At 42.1% G+C, this 15,970-nt stretch overlaps 1 protein-coding gene across 2 annotated transcripts in view; it reads right to left on the bottom strand.

Moving 5' to 3' along the window:
- GPC6 (glypican 6) overlaps positions 1–15,970 on the bottom strand; it is a 796,530-nt gene that overhangs the window by 39,259 nt on the left and 741,301 nt on the right. Inside the window, exons 6-7 of one of the 2 annotated variants that reach the window (XM_081003110.1) lie at positions 15,455–15,598; positions 5,617–5,646 (exon numbers count right to left, since the gene is read on the bottom strand). In XM_081003110.1, coding sequence (XP_080859236.1) covers positions 5,617–5,646; positions 15,455–15,598 — 174 coding nt within the window. The remainder of the gene's footprint in view (positions 1–5,616; positions 5,647–15,454; positions 15,599–15,970) is intronic. The other variant, XM_081003111.1, reaches the window with a different exon arrangement.

The following is a 15,970-nucleotide window of genomic DNA, read 5'->3' as shown; positions in this document are numbered from 1 at the left end:
TTATTTTCTGACTTGGAGGTGTGACTGAGACCATGCAAGGTCTTGCCCCTTTAACATATTCTGTTGTCACATGTAAGTATTCCGTATTCACATCTACATATACCGATGAAGAAGAATTGCGGAAAAGGCTGTATCCGTCCCGTGGTGTTAAAGATACTAGACGTCATTTGCATTCATTAAATATGAATTTATTCTACTTTATATTCTGTGAATGCTTGAGAGACAAATTGTATATTTAGAGTATTAATATACTTCCTGACTCAGACATACTGTATGTCTGCAGGTTTAAGCGGCGATGCTAGAGAAAAATCCTCTTTTTTTTTTGGGCTACATTGCAATACACCAGCTAACTGTAAATGAAATCTGGCTGGAGGATTATGGTGACTGCAGACTGATTAAATGTATTTATTTATTTATTTACGGCTATTAGCCCATAAAGTATGTACAAACATAAAAGCACAGAGGCATAAAGACCGATATATTCGGCACCAGAAGGTGAACACCATGATGCAGGGGTGGGTCATTGAGCAGAGCCAGATAACAGCTTGGGGCCCGGAGAGCTCCAAGGGACGGATCCCAGAAAAAGGAAAACTGAAGACGAGATCCGACATGCACTCTCTTCAAAACTGTCCGATTAGTTTTTGATGTTGTTGTTTTTGGTGGTTTTTGTGTGTGAGATAACCGCATTCAGGAATCTCGCCACCTGCAGAGTTACAGAAGGATCTGTATCCTGCAAAAGTAGTGCGGCATGTGACTCAGCAGGCCTGCCAACCAAGCGCAGTAAAGCAGGACCCAGGAATTTAGTCCTGGCTATGCTATGTAGGGGACAGTTGAACATTATATGTGGGAGAGAATCAACAGTTTTCCCGTCACACACGCATAGCGGAGACACCAAACCCTTGGAAAATCTGTGGCTCAGCAGGTTCGATGGAAGGACATTGAACCTTGCACGAATAAATGCAAGTCGGTGTGGTACAGATGAAAGAGATGACATGTATGATGGAAGGCCAAGTGGTGGGGTTATTCCGTGATACCTGGGGGAGCAGACACCCCCACCCCCGGCGAGGTTGTGTTGATTTTCAATGTCTGCTAATCTTTGCTCAATAAGTCTTTTGGCTGAGCGTAAGTTCATCTTTAAGGAGTCCGCTGGGGAAATTCCGATGCTCAGAAGTTTGGCATGGATTTTTCCTACCCACGGATTGACAAAGTCGTCCCGCCAGAGGCACTGAAAAAGGTAATGGTCGGGAAGCCTATGCCAGCTGGACAGCCAATAACCAAAGACTCGCTTCCAGATGACAGTCTCCAATGATGCAATCCTTAACTCCAGACGTATGGCTGCGTTGCTCACACACATGGGGAGTTTCAGGAGGCGACGGAGAAACTGATTCTGCAATGTCCCCAACGATGTTAAATTGGACCCTGGGGCCCAGAGCGGGGCAGCATAACAGAGGGTGGAAACCACTTTTGCATGGTACACCTTCAATGCAGAAGGGATGTGGGAGGCTCCGTCGGCCGCAAAAAATTGGAGTAGAGTATAAAGTATTGTTTTCCCTTTGTTTAGTAAATACTGTATCTGTGGCTTCCAGCTTAGGTTGTAGTGAAAAAAGACTCCCAGGTATTTAAATTTGAAAACCTGTTCTAATTGGACTCCATCTAACTTCCAGCTGTAAGTTTTCCGAGACCTGGTAAAGACCAGGACTTTAGATTTCCCATGATTAATTGTCAGATGGTTGAGTTTGCAATAAGCCGCAAAAATCTTTAGAGCTCTGCATAAACCGACTCTGGAGTAGGAAAGGATCGCTGCATCGTCGGCATATAGGAGCAGAGGGCAGCGAAAATCAGCTAGGCGGGGGGCATGAATGTTGGCTTGAGACTCATTCAGAAAGAGCTTCATATCGCTAATAAACAAGTTGAAGAGGAGTGGGGCCAAAATGCAGCCTTGGCGCACACCTCTATTTATTGGGACCTCGTTGGATAGGTTTCCCGCCGGTGTGAGTCTCACTCTAGCCGACGACCCATGGTGTAATTGGGTTATAAGTCATAACAGCCTTCTATCTATGCCCCATCTCTCTAATTTCTTCCATAGACAGTTTCTTGGGATACTGTCGAAGGCGGCCTTTAGGTCTATGAAAGCGACACATAGGCGCCCCCGACTCGGGGCAGAATATTTTCTGGCAAGATGATACATGATTACCATATGGTCAGTGGTCGAATAATTGTTCCTAAAGCCCGCTTGCTCGTGGCCAATCAAATTTGAGTCGTTTGCCCAATGGGACAGCTTAGACAGCAAAAATTTTGCATAGATTTTCCCGATGATAGACAAAAGGCTGATGTTCCGATAGTTCTCCGGGTCAGCAGGGGGACCCTTTTTATGGACTGGCACGATCACGGCCTCCTTCCATGACCTAGGGATAAGCCCCGTAGAATTAATTGCATCAAAGACTTTGGCCAGGATTTCAGCCCACCACCTCGGTTGCGCAACAATAGCCTCAGCAGGGACTAGATCCGGCCCGGGGGCTTTGCCCGTTTTCAGATCTAATATCAAGTCCATTATCAGGTCTGGGTTGGTAGAGGGCCACAAAGGTAGATGGTCGGCTCGGAATTCAGTGGATGAGTTGGATTCCTCTGCCAAGGAGAAATATTTACTCAAGAATTGTTCCCATGTGGGCGCAGGGATAATCGTCAGTGGGTACTTCCTTCCTCTTTTGTTTATCAAAGCCCAAAATTCCTGTGGTCTGCGGGATCTAGAGGCCGCAATCAAGGCTCGCCAACGCTTTAGATACCACTCACGTTTGGCCAGCTTTAAAGTCTGTTTGTATGCTCTTTTGGCTTGTAAATAGGAGGATGGTAGAGCCTGGGCATTAGAGTTTTTGTATTCATTATAGATGGAACGAAGAAGGGATCTTGCTTGTTTGCAAGAGGTGTTAAACCAAGGGGCCCCAGCACTGCAATGCGCTACTTTCGCCTTTTGAGGAGGTGATGTAAAAAAAGTGGTAAGGTTTGTTGTAAGAAGGTTAAAAAGTTTCAAAACCGAATTGGAATCTTGTAAATCAGTAGTTATTTGAGGTAGATAGGCAGTGATTTCCCTACGGAAAAAATCCTGGTATTTTTGGGCCACAGCCTCCGACCATTTGATCCCTCTTATTTTGGTCGCTGATGAGGTTTCCAGAGGGACTGAGTGTTTATTGTCCTTCTGGTACCGGAACAATGACAAAGTGGTCACTATTGGGAGGTGATCACTGAAATGTTGGTTTTCAACTTGGAAGGAAAGTACATTGACGGCCAAATTTGCGGAGATCAAGAAGTAATCGATAACACTGTTAGATGCTGGTCCCAGGTGAGTGAACTCCCCCGGTATATCGGGGGGGAAGGTGCCGTTCAAGAATACTAGATTCAGGCGAATGGCCATTTGGTAAAGGGTCACTCCAGCTTTGTTTACTCTGTTGTCCTTTGAAGTTCTAATTCTAGCATGTTCCAAGTCAAAGTTGTCCAAACATGGGGGAGTCCACCATTTGGACTTGGTTAGTAGGTCCCAATTTGTGGCAATTCGAGCATTAAAGTCTCCCCCAATTAAGGAGTACGAGTTAGGGCATTTGGTATGACATGACGATAGGTGATTTTCAAATGATTCCCATCTCCAATCAAGATCAGGTGCTGAGCCTTCGGGGGGGAGATAAACATTAGTAATTAGTAATGAGGACTTCCCTTCTGCGATCAGTCCAGAAAGAGCAAAAGGCGGGGAAGCCCGTACCAGAGTGAATTTGGCGCGAAGTTGGAGTGAGATCCCAATCAAAAGACCCCCTTTGGGGCGACCACCTTTCAAGGAAGGGGAGGCCGGAAGTGTTAGAAGATCAAAGCCGTCTATGGTAATCTCTTCCTCATCCCATGTTTCTTGGAATAGGATGATGTTAAATGAATTTATGTACGTCCTGAATTCGGGGTCTGATTTAAATGTATTCTATTGAGACAAGTGTGCTGATGTGCCCCAGGCAGCTGACTCAAATTCATTCCTCCTTCAAACACAATGCACTTCCTCCTGGCTTGGTGATGCAACAGACAGAGAAATGGCCAGCTTAAGTGGATGACATTAAGGAATTCCTCTGTCATAGCTCTTCCCTGACCCACCAAGCAACTGTAAGAAGTTCTGGAGTCTGACTATGAGATGGATAGATTCTGTTCCACAACCCTTGGTAAAACAGGAAAAGGCGGCACAGGAGCTGTGAAATCACTTTGTATAAGTACGTGACACATAAATAAATCTTGCTCTGGCATTCGCTGATCGAGTACTTATGGAAAGTAAGAAATTGCCTGTATTTCAGACTTCATTCTTATCATGACCTATTCCCCCCCCACCTCCCCATCCAGCTCAGAAATAAACACTGGTTGTACGAACAGAAAAACAATTGCTTCAAACAATAAATTAAATGAGCTTGTGCACTAGGTATGCAAGTCAAAGGTGCAAATCCCATTGTGAAATAAGTACCGTGTTGATTCCATTGCTATAGTTTTTTATGATGCATTAAAAATAACATAAGATATATTTCTATTATTTCCCTCCTTTTTTACAATAAATTAAATGTAGCTTGTGGGAGGGCATGTATCTTTGAAGTTTACTGAATCTTATATTTCTTCAATTGAACTATCTACCCGCTATCCTAAAATATGAAATTTTACTCTGGGGCCTTGCTGAAACTAAGTTTTACTTCATGCAGGCCTTTCCAGATCATTTAAAGAGTAGAGTCTGCAACAACTAGAAGAAGAAGAAGAAGAAGAAGAAGAAGAAGAAGAAGAAGAAGAAGAGGAGTTTGGATTTGATATCCCGCCTTTCACTCCCTTTTTAAGGAGTCTCAAAGCGGCTAACATTCTCCTTTCCCTTCCTTCCCCACAACAAACACTCTGTGAGGTGAGTGGGGCTGAGAGACTTCAAAGAAGTGTGACTGGCCCAAGGTCACCCAGCAGCTGCATGTGGAGGAGCGGAGACGCGAACCCGGTTCACCAGATTACGTGACTACTGCTCTTAACCACTACACCACACTGGCTCCCCAGAATGGACTGAAGTAAATGCAGATTCATGCAGAGGATGGAGACACCTGAGGGCCAAACGAGATGAGCAATTACACAAATGGCTTTGGAAAAAGGAAATTCCATACAGGGAGATTTGCAACCACTGCGGTGGCCAAAGGGTTAAAGTCCCCCCTATTCCCCACACCAGAGTCCCGATCAGATTCAGAGGCTCCTTGTCCACAATTTATTTTTTTAAAGCCATCAACACAATTGTTTGGATGGCATTGCATTTAGTTGGGTGCTGGAGAGATGTAATAACATAGTCTAAAAGGAAATCTGTACAGCTGTATGACTGGTGTGTCATTTGAATTTCAGTCATTAGAAGTTTGGGAAACACGGACTTAGATGAAAACCAATCTGGGAAATGAGGGGTGATGAAAAGAACCCGAATCACCCGTTCCAAACACTGAGATTTCTGAAAACTGGAAATGAACTCATTTTGCAGGAAAGCCAAGGGAACGTGACACAGATGATACTAGATGGAGTTTGCACAGCAAAATCAGAAACAGGCGAATGGATATGAAAGTCAAGAATAAGAATACCAGAGCTTACACCATGTTGCATTGTCCTCCAGATAGTCCTCTGGGAAGCAAAAGAGAGAGAAAAGAAAAGAAAATAATTCAAGACAAAGTGTTAGGTTATAGAGAGAAGACAGCTGCAAAGAAGATAGTGTATCAGTATTGGCAAACCACTGTGAATGGGACTTATTTAATTATGGCTGACAATATACACATATCCAATTAGCCCCAAACCACCTCTGTATCACATTTAGCTTTTATTTTGTTCTATTTTTAATTGCGTGCATGTTTTAACTTTTCTATAGGGCTAATGCTAAAAACTTCAGAATACAAACACTCAGGAATGTAATAACAGAATTCATAATTTCTCTCTCCTGCCATTAATCTCTGTGTCCCGCCACTCACCCATCCCCAGTTCCTACCAAAGTTATCAAAGTCTCTTCTGCTAAACAGAAAGGGGGCATATTTCCACAATAATAATATCAGACACTTCCTGCTTAAGACCTTAATGGAAGTAAAATTGGGGCAGCGAATTAATGTATAAGGAGATGCATGCACTTTTAGAAACTCAGACTACAGTGAAGATACAGTGGTGCCTCGCAAGACGAAATTAATCCGTTCCGCAAGTCTCTTTGTCTTGCGGTTTTTTCGTCTTGCGAAGCACGGCTATTAGCGGCTTAGCGGCTTAGCGGCTATTAGCGGCTTAGCGGCTATTAACGGCTTAGCAGCTTAGCGGCTTTAAGAAAAAGGAAACAAACTCGCAAGAACTTGCAAGACGTTTCGTCTTGCGAAGCAAGCCCATAGGGAAATTCGTCTTGCGGAACGACTCAAAAAACGGAAAACCCTTTCGTCTAGCGAGTTTTTCGTCTTCCGAGGCATTCGTCTTGCGGGGCACCACTGTACATCAGGGTTTCTGAACTTTTGTGCACCATAAATACAGGTGACCATTTTGCACTCTCTCTTCTCTTTAAAAGGTGACATTCTGACAAAGACTGATGCTTTGATGATGGCAGGGGTGTCTCTCACTTCATTTTAACCACTCCATGCTGCCTGGTATTGGAGTGTGTTATGATAAATCAATATAAAACAATTTGGCCGTATATTATCAGGGAGGCCTCAAAGGCAGTTTTCTTCCAAAGCCCTTGTGTTTATTTTGGTCCTATTCTGGCTTAGTTGCAATCAATTGTTTTGTTGTTTTGTTCTACTTCAGGTAATGCTCTGTCTGTCTCTTTTTTTCTCACCAGTTAGAACCAGTTCAGATTGTCCTGTGGTGCTACTCAGAGATGAAATCACAATCATTAGTGTGACATTTATACCCCATCTTTCTTTCACAATGAAGGGCAAGGTGGCAGACTTAGAATTCTCAAGTGGTCTCCCATTCATTTACAGACCAGATCGGCAAGTCTGCTTAGGTTCAGCTTTCTGGATTATGCTGCGTCCTGGGACCAACTGCATTGAATGTCTAAATATTAATCTGGGAGATTCAGGGTTTGGTCTATTCACTGTGATTTGTGAAGGGTTTGGAAGTGGGCACTACTGGGACTTTGACATTTGAGCTTCTTGATTCTTGAAGTCTCGAAAACACAGAGGACATTCTTTGTGGATTCTAGAAGATTGCTCATTTGATCACGACAGCTAAATGAAACCTGAAATGGAGTTGTTGAGTGAGGTGTCTTACAAATTTGGAGGGAGGTGTCATTCGTATCTAGATGACACCTAACCCTATTTCACTTTGTCATCAAAGTCAGGTGAGGCTATGGAGGTACTGAATTACTATCTGGACTTGATGAGGACCAATAATTTGAAGCTGAATCTTGAGGAGACAAGCACTGTGGTTTGATAGTTTCCTGGTCTGGAAAGTTGCTGTGTTAACTTTTCTGGATGGGGTTGCACTCCTGAAAAGGAGCAGATAAATAGCTTGATCCAGCATTGTCACTGGAACCCCAAGTGGCTCACAGCACCTTTGACCAGCTTTGCTTCATTGGTCAGTGGTGACCTTTCCTGGATAAGGGTAGCCTGGCTACAGCAAACCATTCTCTGGTAATCTCCAGGTTGAATTATTTTAACGTGCGAAATGTGGGGCTGTGGTTTTATATCTTTATCTTGTACAGAATCCCAGATGGTTTTTCTTCATGGAGCCAAATCACATCCGTTCTGAGGGAACCATACTTGCTTCCTGTTCAATGTCAAGGTGCTGATTTTGGCCTTAAAGAGCTTGGGCCCCAAATATCTGAAGGAGCACCTCCTCCCATATCAAGCTTGGCCATGCATTAAGATAACCAGAGGAGGCACTTTCCCATGTTCCAGCTATTGGAGAAGTGTATTATACATATGCAGAAAAGAGCGCTTTCTCCGTGGTAGCATCTCAGCTTTGGAATGCCCTCCTGAGAATGGCAATCCTGGCGCCGGCAATGTGTTCCTTTTGGCACCTTTTTATTTGCCTAATTTTAAATTATCATATTTTCAGCTGGTTGACTGGTTTTATTCCTCTCACTTTTATTATATTGAAGTTTAACGTTGGCTTTGTATTATTATTATTATTATTATTATTATTATTATTATTATTATTGTAGATTTTAAATGTCTACTGCTCCAAAATCCATTTTGGGATGAAGGCTCAGTTTACAAGTTCCATAAATATATAACTAAAATAAATAAATAAAGATGAATAGCGACACATGGCTTTCCCATTCATAAGCTACCCAGGGAGGGTGGGGGGAAGAAATAACCATTAGCTGTAGCATATGGCTAAGCGGGGAGCTTGGTTATTTGCCTGCTGTTTCTGCAGAAATGCAGAAAAGAATCTGGCAGAGTCACACAAAGCTAAATTTGTCGCTGCAAGTTAATGGGAATGCATAGAGCAGATTGCCTTATTTATGCTGAGATTTGCTTGCCTTTCAGACACCTAGGACCAGCCGCCCAATATAGCTCCTGCAAATCCTTAGGAAAGACAGACATGAGTTGTTCTAAAATGATCCTGGAGTCAAGCTGCTGGTAAGTAGCACAGCTTCAAGCCGTCACTTATCCCCCATTTTGTCAGCCTGTCTTATGAATTTACAGTGGTTAAGCTGTCTCCTGCCTGGTAAAATACACAAAGATATTGCACTTGGTCTATACAATAGTGTTTTTCACATTTAAAAATACCTATTCCTATTGTAGAATGAAGAATAAACCCATCTTTAAAGGGTTTTCTTTTCCTTTTTAAAGAAAATGTCCCCGGTGGGGACATGGCAAATCATTTTATAGCTTATTTATGGTTGTAAATGAAAGGGGGCAGGGGATGAAGAGAAGAAATTCCCTGTGTAAAATAAATACTACTGTACTGTGCTAGTTGCATTTTCTGCCCTTGATTAAGACTCCAGGAAGTTTTATTTAAAAAACAAAGGGTTAGATCCATGTTTAGTCTGGTTATGAGTAGAACCATTAAAGTCAATGGGACTAATTAACACTAAAATCAGTGAGTCTCCTCTAAGTCTATGTGTGGATCCAACTCAATGGCCCCAATGCTGCCCCAACGAGTTGGGGAATTGGTGGCTCTCCAGATGTTTTCGGATGCAGATTCTTACCAGCCCAGCCCCATCCATTGGGGTGATTGAAGTCCCATTAGGGTTTATAGGAGTTGTAATACAACATCATTTTGCCATGGGTTCCCTATTCTTAATGTATAGAGTACTGATGTGGAAGCATCCGTAGGCACCTAAAGTCAGTTCCATGGGGTGAAATTAGCACTATGGTATGATTAGAACTGCACATTCAGATGCACACCTGTATCCGTATTGGCTAAGTGTGGATAAGCACAATTTTTCTAGATTTATCAAATTGAAAAGTCAGACCCGGTGGACCTGGCAGCTTATTTTTCTACCCATTTTCTGCCAAGTTGATTGGAAAGATTAGACTTCTGTATTAGAGCTGCCAGATGTTCATTATTTCACTAGTAAAGACACATTCCGGAAGGTTATATATATATTTGGGTTTGAAAGTCCAGCATTTCAGATGTATTCAACAGTATTATATTCATAACCACTATCTTCATTCTTTTGCCATGGCCCCCACTCTAAGAATCCTCCTAATCCACAATAAGAATCAAAAATTTATAAACCTAATTTAATTTATCCACCTCAAATTGAAAATTCCATGTACCCAATTGGAGGGAGGGAGAAGGGTTTTCTCAACTGACTGAACAGTGGTCCCCTATGTGTTTCTAAGCTTAGAAGTCTGAAAGATTTGTTAATCATGGACATTACTGCATCTGTTATCATTGTAAGTCTTGGAAAAGACCAAGAGGTTTGTTGTTTTCACAAATTCAAATTTGAATATGTGTGTGCATGTGTAGACAGATAGGTAATAGATAGATAGATGGGCCTTTTTCACTGATAGCACCAGTGCTGTGGAATCCCTACCCTGATGAAAACCTGGAAGCCCCATCAGCATTGGCATTCTGCTGGGTCTTGAAAACATTTCTTGAAAGCATTTCCCTGATTCGCTTGTTTATCCTACATATATTAATTGTGGATGCTTTAATGTAGCCGTTTTACTATGTATTTTAATTACAGCAGCTGTGTTTTTAATTAGTTTTATTATTGTCATTTTACTATTGGTTTTATTTGTTTGTGAACCACCCTGGTATTTCTTTTTGAAATGAAAGGTGGTATAATAATAGTAGTAATAGCTGTAGTAGCAGTAGCAGCAAAAAATAATCTAGAGATCTCGACCGGAGGCTGGACAGCCATCTCTTGGGGTTCGATTGATTGATTGATTGATTTTATTAAATTCATAACCCACTCTTCCTCTCTCAGAAGAGACCAGATGCTCTGGCACTGAATTTTCTGCATTAAGCAGGGGGTTGTACTTGATGGCCTCAAGACTTCTCCACCTCTGCGATTCTATATTTTTAATTCTCAAAATGATTGTGCGTGACAACCAATAACCCCAGCAACATGCTTCTTCTGATTATTTTTTTTAAAGTGTAAATGAATACCGATAGCTAAGACATGTAAGTGTTACGAATCCCTTTCATATTTGCACATTTGTAATAAAATGTTATTGCAGCTTTGTCTGTTGAAACTCTTTGAATAGGCTGCAGAGTTAGAAAATAGTAAAAAAAGATAGAGGGTAAAATATGCAGACTTTCACAATGAAAGTCAAGAGCTGCTTTTATGTACCACACATAACAGCATCACTTTTATATTTTGCATGTAAAGAGTCATTTTTGAGAAGAAGGGAGTGTCAAAAAACTTTTTTTTTTGGTCTGAGGGGACAAAAGAAAAGTACCCGATGGTTGAAGGCATTGATAACAAGAACACTGATTCATATGTTTAATGTAGTTGTGAAATAAGTTTTGTGTCCCAACTCGTTTGAAACATGAATTCCTTAATTAAAGTTTAGCGAGCGAAGATGCATTATGCATATGGACACTTAACAACAATAAGTGCTTATTTAATTATGAGAGGAGCTGTAAAAATGAGTGTATTGTAAAGTTAATTGGGAGTTGAAGTGATTGCACTTTAATTTGACAGGCTCAGGATTACTTGTTTCAGTTTTGGGCGCATTCAATTTTCTCATGGACAGAAATGGATTTCTCAGTTGAAAAGCTGTTCTCGCCATTTCATCTTAAGAGTAATATATTATGACTAGTGAGATGCATGGCAAATCTGTGGGAATGTTTTAAATCTGCAGCATAGATTTGCCATTTGGAGTTCATACTATGAAGATTGGTTTGCTAGTAGCAGCATCCAGTAAATCTGGGAGGAGGAAACTGTTGTTCTCCAGAGGTTGTTGGCCTGCTTCTCCCATAATCCCTGACTATTCGTCATGATGGCTGAGGCTGACAGGAGCTGGAGTCTAACTCCATCAGGAGGGTCACAGTTTGAGCATCCCTGATCTGCTGGCTTCTGCTACTGCTATAATAGTCTTTTTCCTTGCTGCTTTTCTGTGCAGGGCTGGAATGAACTATCTGGGGGTATTTCTTCCAAGTAAATAAGCATAGATCCCCTAGACAGAGTCTCTTGGATCCCCATCTCTCAGCTTTCTGACAGAAAAAAAAGGTAAAGGACCCCTGGATGGTTAAGTCTAGTCAAAGGTGACTATGGGGTTGTGGCGCTCATCTCGCTTTCAGGCCAAGGGAGCTGGTGTTTGTCCACAGACAGCTTTCCAGGTCATGTGGCTGTGATGTTAACATATGAGAGTGCTGGAGGTGAAATAGTTAAACAGGTTACTCAATCAGGACCCGGGGGGTGGAGTCAGAGGGACTATAAAAGCAGCTCTGGGAGGAGTTAGTTGGGAGTTGGGTGGTTGGTTGGAGTGGGAGTGAATTGGGATAGAGTTTGTGGGTAGGTTGAGTTAGCGTAGTGAAATAAGCTAAGTCAGGAACATTTAGGGGCTAGGAAGACAAGTAAATATCTGAGAGGTGGTTTAGTGAGTGAGAGCAGGTAGCGGAAGTTATAGGTCTGGATAGGCAGCCCATGATTGTAATGGACCGTTTATGAAACCACACACTTGTTAAACTGCAAGAAATAAACAAAAGATTATGTTCCAATTTAACCCTGACTGGACTCAGTATTGTACCAGGTAGGGCCTGGGTGGTGGCAGTGAGAAATAAAGTGGTGGCACAGGGATCAATAGATGGTGAAATATCCTGGAACTAAACTGCTTCTGATGCAACGGAACACCGTGACAGAAGTCAGAGCACATGGAAATGCCGTTTACCTTCATGCAGCAGCAGGACCTACTTGCCCTGGCATGCTTTTGAACTTCTAGGTTGGCAGGAGCTGAGACAGACTAATGGGAGCTCACCTCATCATGGGTATTCAAACTACCAACCTTCCAATCCGCAAGCCCAAGAGGCTCAGTGGTTTAGACCACAGTGCCACCCGCATCCCTTTCTGACAGTACCTACCACAGGCAACATGTTTCAGAAAAAATAGCTAGGCAGCGAGAAGAACTCTCTCCCATACAAGGGAGAAGCACAATCCTTTAACACTGGATGCCTGGAGCGGTCTTCCCACTAGGTGACCACACATGATTCTTCATTTGGAGACATGAGGACTTCTCTTATTGCAGAATTCTATGGAAAGTAGTTCCTATGATGTATTGCATTTCTGTAGCACATGAAGAGAGGCTTGAAAGGTGATATCGCAGGGAGGCAAGCTGGGTCAATGGAGCCCAGCAATATTTTAATAGGGTAGTAAAAGTTTAACAGGGCCCAGGGAAGATGTGGTTGGTTGAGTAGCAGCAGCCTATTGCAGGGAAAACACAAGGGAGACCCAAAGAAAGGGAAAGGGAAGGATATTGTAGGCTTGTAGGCTTGGCAGATCTACTCTCTGCCCCAAAAGAAGTCTGAGGTCTACTAACTGGGCCCATGTGCAAGACAGGAAAGCTGACATAGAATTGTAGGACAAGGTAAATACTTGCTCAGTCCACAGATTTGTTTTCAATACCAAAAATTTAGCTCACATGCAAATCTACTCTGATTTCCCCACAAGCTGTCTTAATTTCAGAGGGGGAAAGAAGGAAAGAATGTTCTGGGGAATTTTTTTGGGCAATTGTATTGGGAGTCAGAAACTCTTGCTGGTTTACAGCCAGGAGATCCCAGTCTATCTTCTTCCTGCTGCTTTGAAATGGGATGGATGTGGGTGAAGTGGACCAAATAGCAGGCAATATTTTTAGTATCTTAATATTGTGTCTTGGGTGTCTGTCATTCTGTTGGACAGAACAGAGTGGTTTAATTCTGTTAAGTATCAGAAAAGGATAGCATAAAAAGTGAACTAAAAAAAGCGATTGTCATTTATAGTAGTTGTTCCTATTACATCCAGCAATCTGTTCTCAAAGAGTTGGGTCAGAATGTGGGTACAAAGAGGCACATTTCACTGAAAACAATGCAGTGAATATGTAGCATCCCTACTCAGATACATAATCAGAACTGACAGTGAAGGAGCTGAGAGCATTGTTGAAACTAAGCAGGCATGGACCTGATCAGGGCCTAGATGTAAGACAGCTGAGAGCTCCTTATCTGGATGTTAGACAACTGGAAACTCCTGAGAAGTCCATGTAAGCAGCAGGGAGCTTTCTAAATAAAATGGAAACTACACATGCATATCTTATATAATTACCTGTAAGTATCCGAAATGTGACTGTGTTTTTATTAGGAATGCCATGAAAGGTGTCATGAAAGATGGCGAGCTTCAGATTTGGTCTTCACTTTGTAGTATCCTACTCTTAGAAATCTGGGGCAAAAGTGGGTCTTTCTACCTATCCAAAAATGTTTCATGACATTCCCCAAAGGTTTCTGGCCTGATATATCTGGGGCAGTGACAATGGGGAACTCCCCTCGTCTTTGATAACACCACATTCAGCATCAGCAAACACCACCAATCAGGAGTGCCAACTTGAATAAAATACTGTGGGGACCTAGGTAAGCCCCGCCCTGCATAATCGATCACAAGATGCGGCACCCCCCCCCCATTTGAATGTCAATGCCTGTCAACTTTGGGGCCCTCCATTGTCCTCAAATATTTTATTAGGGGGCGGCTGAAGGGACCTCAACCACTAGGAGTTGGTTCCTATGCCACCAAGCACATGCAGGGAGACGACAGGAAGGGCAAAGTCAATCCAGTGCTAGTATTTATATGTGATATGTTGTACTGGAATGTGAATGGGGATTTACGTCTCATTGCAGGAGAAGTTCATATGCTGGGGGTACCACTGCTACTAAGCCAGTGGTCCTGACCTTGCTGCCATCTTGGCCCGTCCATCGCCATCCAGGTAAGCAACAATGGCACTGGTGTTGGAAAGATGGTTCTCCTCACCCTACATGCCCTACTGTCTCACTGGAAGTAAGACTGAGCACCCATACTCCCATGTGCTTCTCCTTTCCACCCCCATAGTCAGAAGTGCAAAAGACAACATGGGGAAGGATGTCAAATGGCTATAGTGCACTTGTGACCCTCAAAAGGCCATTCTCACATTCTGTTAGGCTAGAGCTCAGTAGATTCATCCGATTCTAGGAACAGTGTTGAGTAAGCAAGCAGGCAATTCTTCAGCATAATTCTGCAACATCCCTAGTTTTTAAGAAAGCATTTGTTTTGTTGGGTGATAATTGTTCACATCATATGAACAAGGTTTTGTTGTTACTAGCCAGCTGCTTTGGCCATGTATAGCCATATGGTGAAGCCACATACATAACCAAGATTAAGAGGTGAATGAGAAAAGATTAATTATCTGTTAAGTTCTAGCTGACCAAAATTCTTTCCTCCCTATATTTTTTAATGATTTGCAATTTGTAAAATTAGAAAACTGCTATAATGCACGAAGACACACAGGTCAGAATTGTTTTATAGGTCCACACTTTGAAAAGCTAGCTTTTTATGTCCTTCATTTAAGATTTAAATGAATATCTGAGGTAGGTTGTTTTTCTAACATTTTAGGTAGTTTCACTGAACCACTTACCTCAAGAATAAGCAATATTTAAGTCTCTGGCCTACAAAACTTCCCCAACTAACACAAACTTTTCCTACCATTGTGTGGCACCTCACTCAAGAATAAGTCATTCTGAAGGAAAAGGAGATAAAAGCTTTCCCAAGGGAAATGCTTTGAAGGGTCACACATGACACATACTTACGTTGTTCTAGTGGTCTGCAGGAAAGATCATTGTTACTTCCAGTATTGTTAGTTTTTCACTGCCCAAATAATTCAACTATTTTGCTATTCTTTCTTTTCAGAGTGAAATAGCTGTTCATTGTACTGTTAGACATTTTTATCTGGTGGTGTCATGCAACAGGTATGAGCATCTAAGAGTGTGGAGAAGGTCAACTTTCAAAATAAAATCCCTTCCTTTTCATAACAATTGAGATCACTTTACCACAGTTATTACTTACCAGCCTGTCCAAACTTGTACCAGCAGCTGTTGTTGGTCTTTCCTCAGGATTATAGGGTCGAAAGCGGGTATTAAAGGTATCCGGAACAGAGCGAGAGGATCTTAAAGCTGGAGCTGGTTTAGGCTGTCCACATCCTTGAAAGACCTGCAAGAACCATGCTAAATTACTCCAAAGGTTCACTAAGAATTGAATCTAGCAGCATCTTATTCCTGGGTCTCAATTTCACATGGATAAATTTGATAACCTGGTCAAAGTGATTGATCAGCATCATCATCAACAACAATTGAATAAGCAGATTTTTTGTTACTGACTCGATGTGTTATACTTGTGAATTTTATTGTCTAAGCACCAAGTTACATGAACTGGATTTCAAGTTGTGTCATCTACATCAAAACAGATACCTCACACATGCAATATGTAGGTCTGAGTTCAAAATACTTGAATGGCTCTATTTTGGCTTTCATTGACACTAATCAATACCTTTGTTTTTTGACTATTTCCCCCCCAGCTTGCTAC

The sequence above is a fragment of the Podarcis pityusensis genome (assembly GCF_964106645.2).
Source record: "Podarcis pityusensis genome assembly, chromosome: 4".
Taxonomy (NCBI): domain Eukaryota; kingdom Metazoa; phylum Chordata; class Lepidosauria; order Squamata; family Lacertidae; genus Podarcis; species Podarcis pityusensis.
This window is presented reverse-complemented; position numbering and strand designations above follow the sequence as displayed.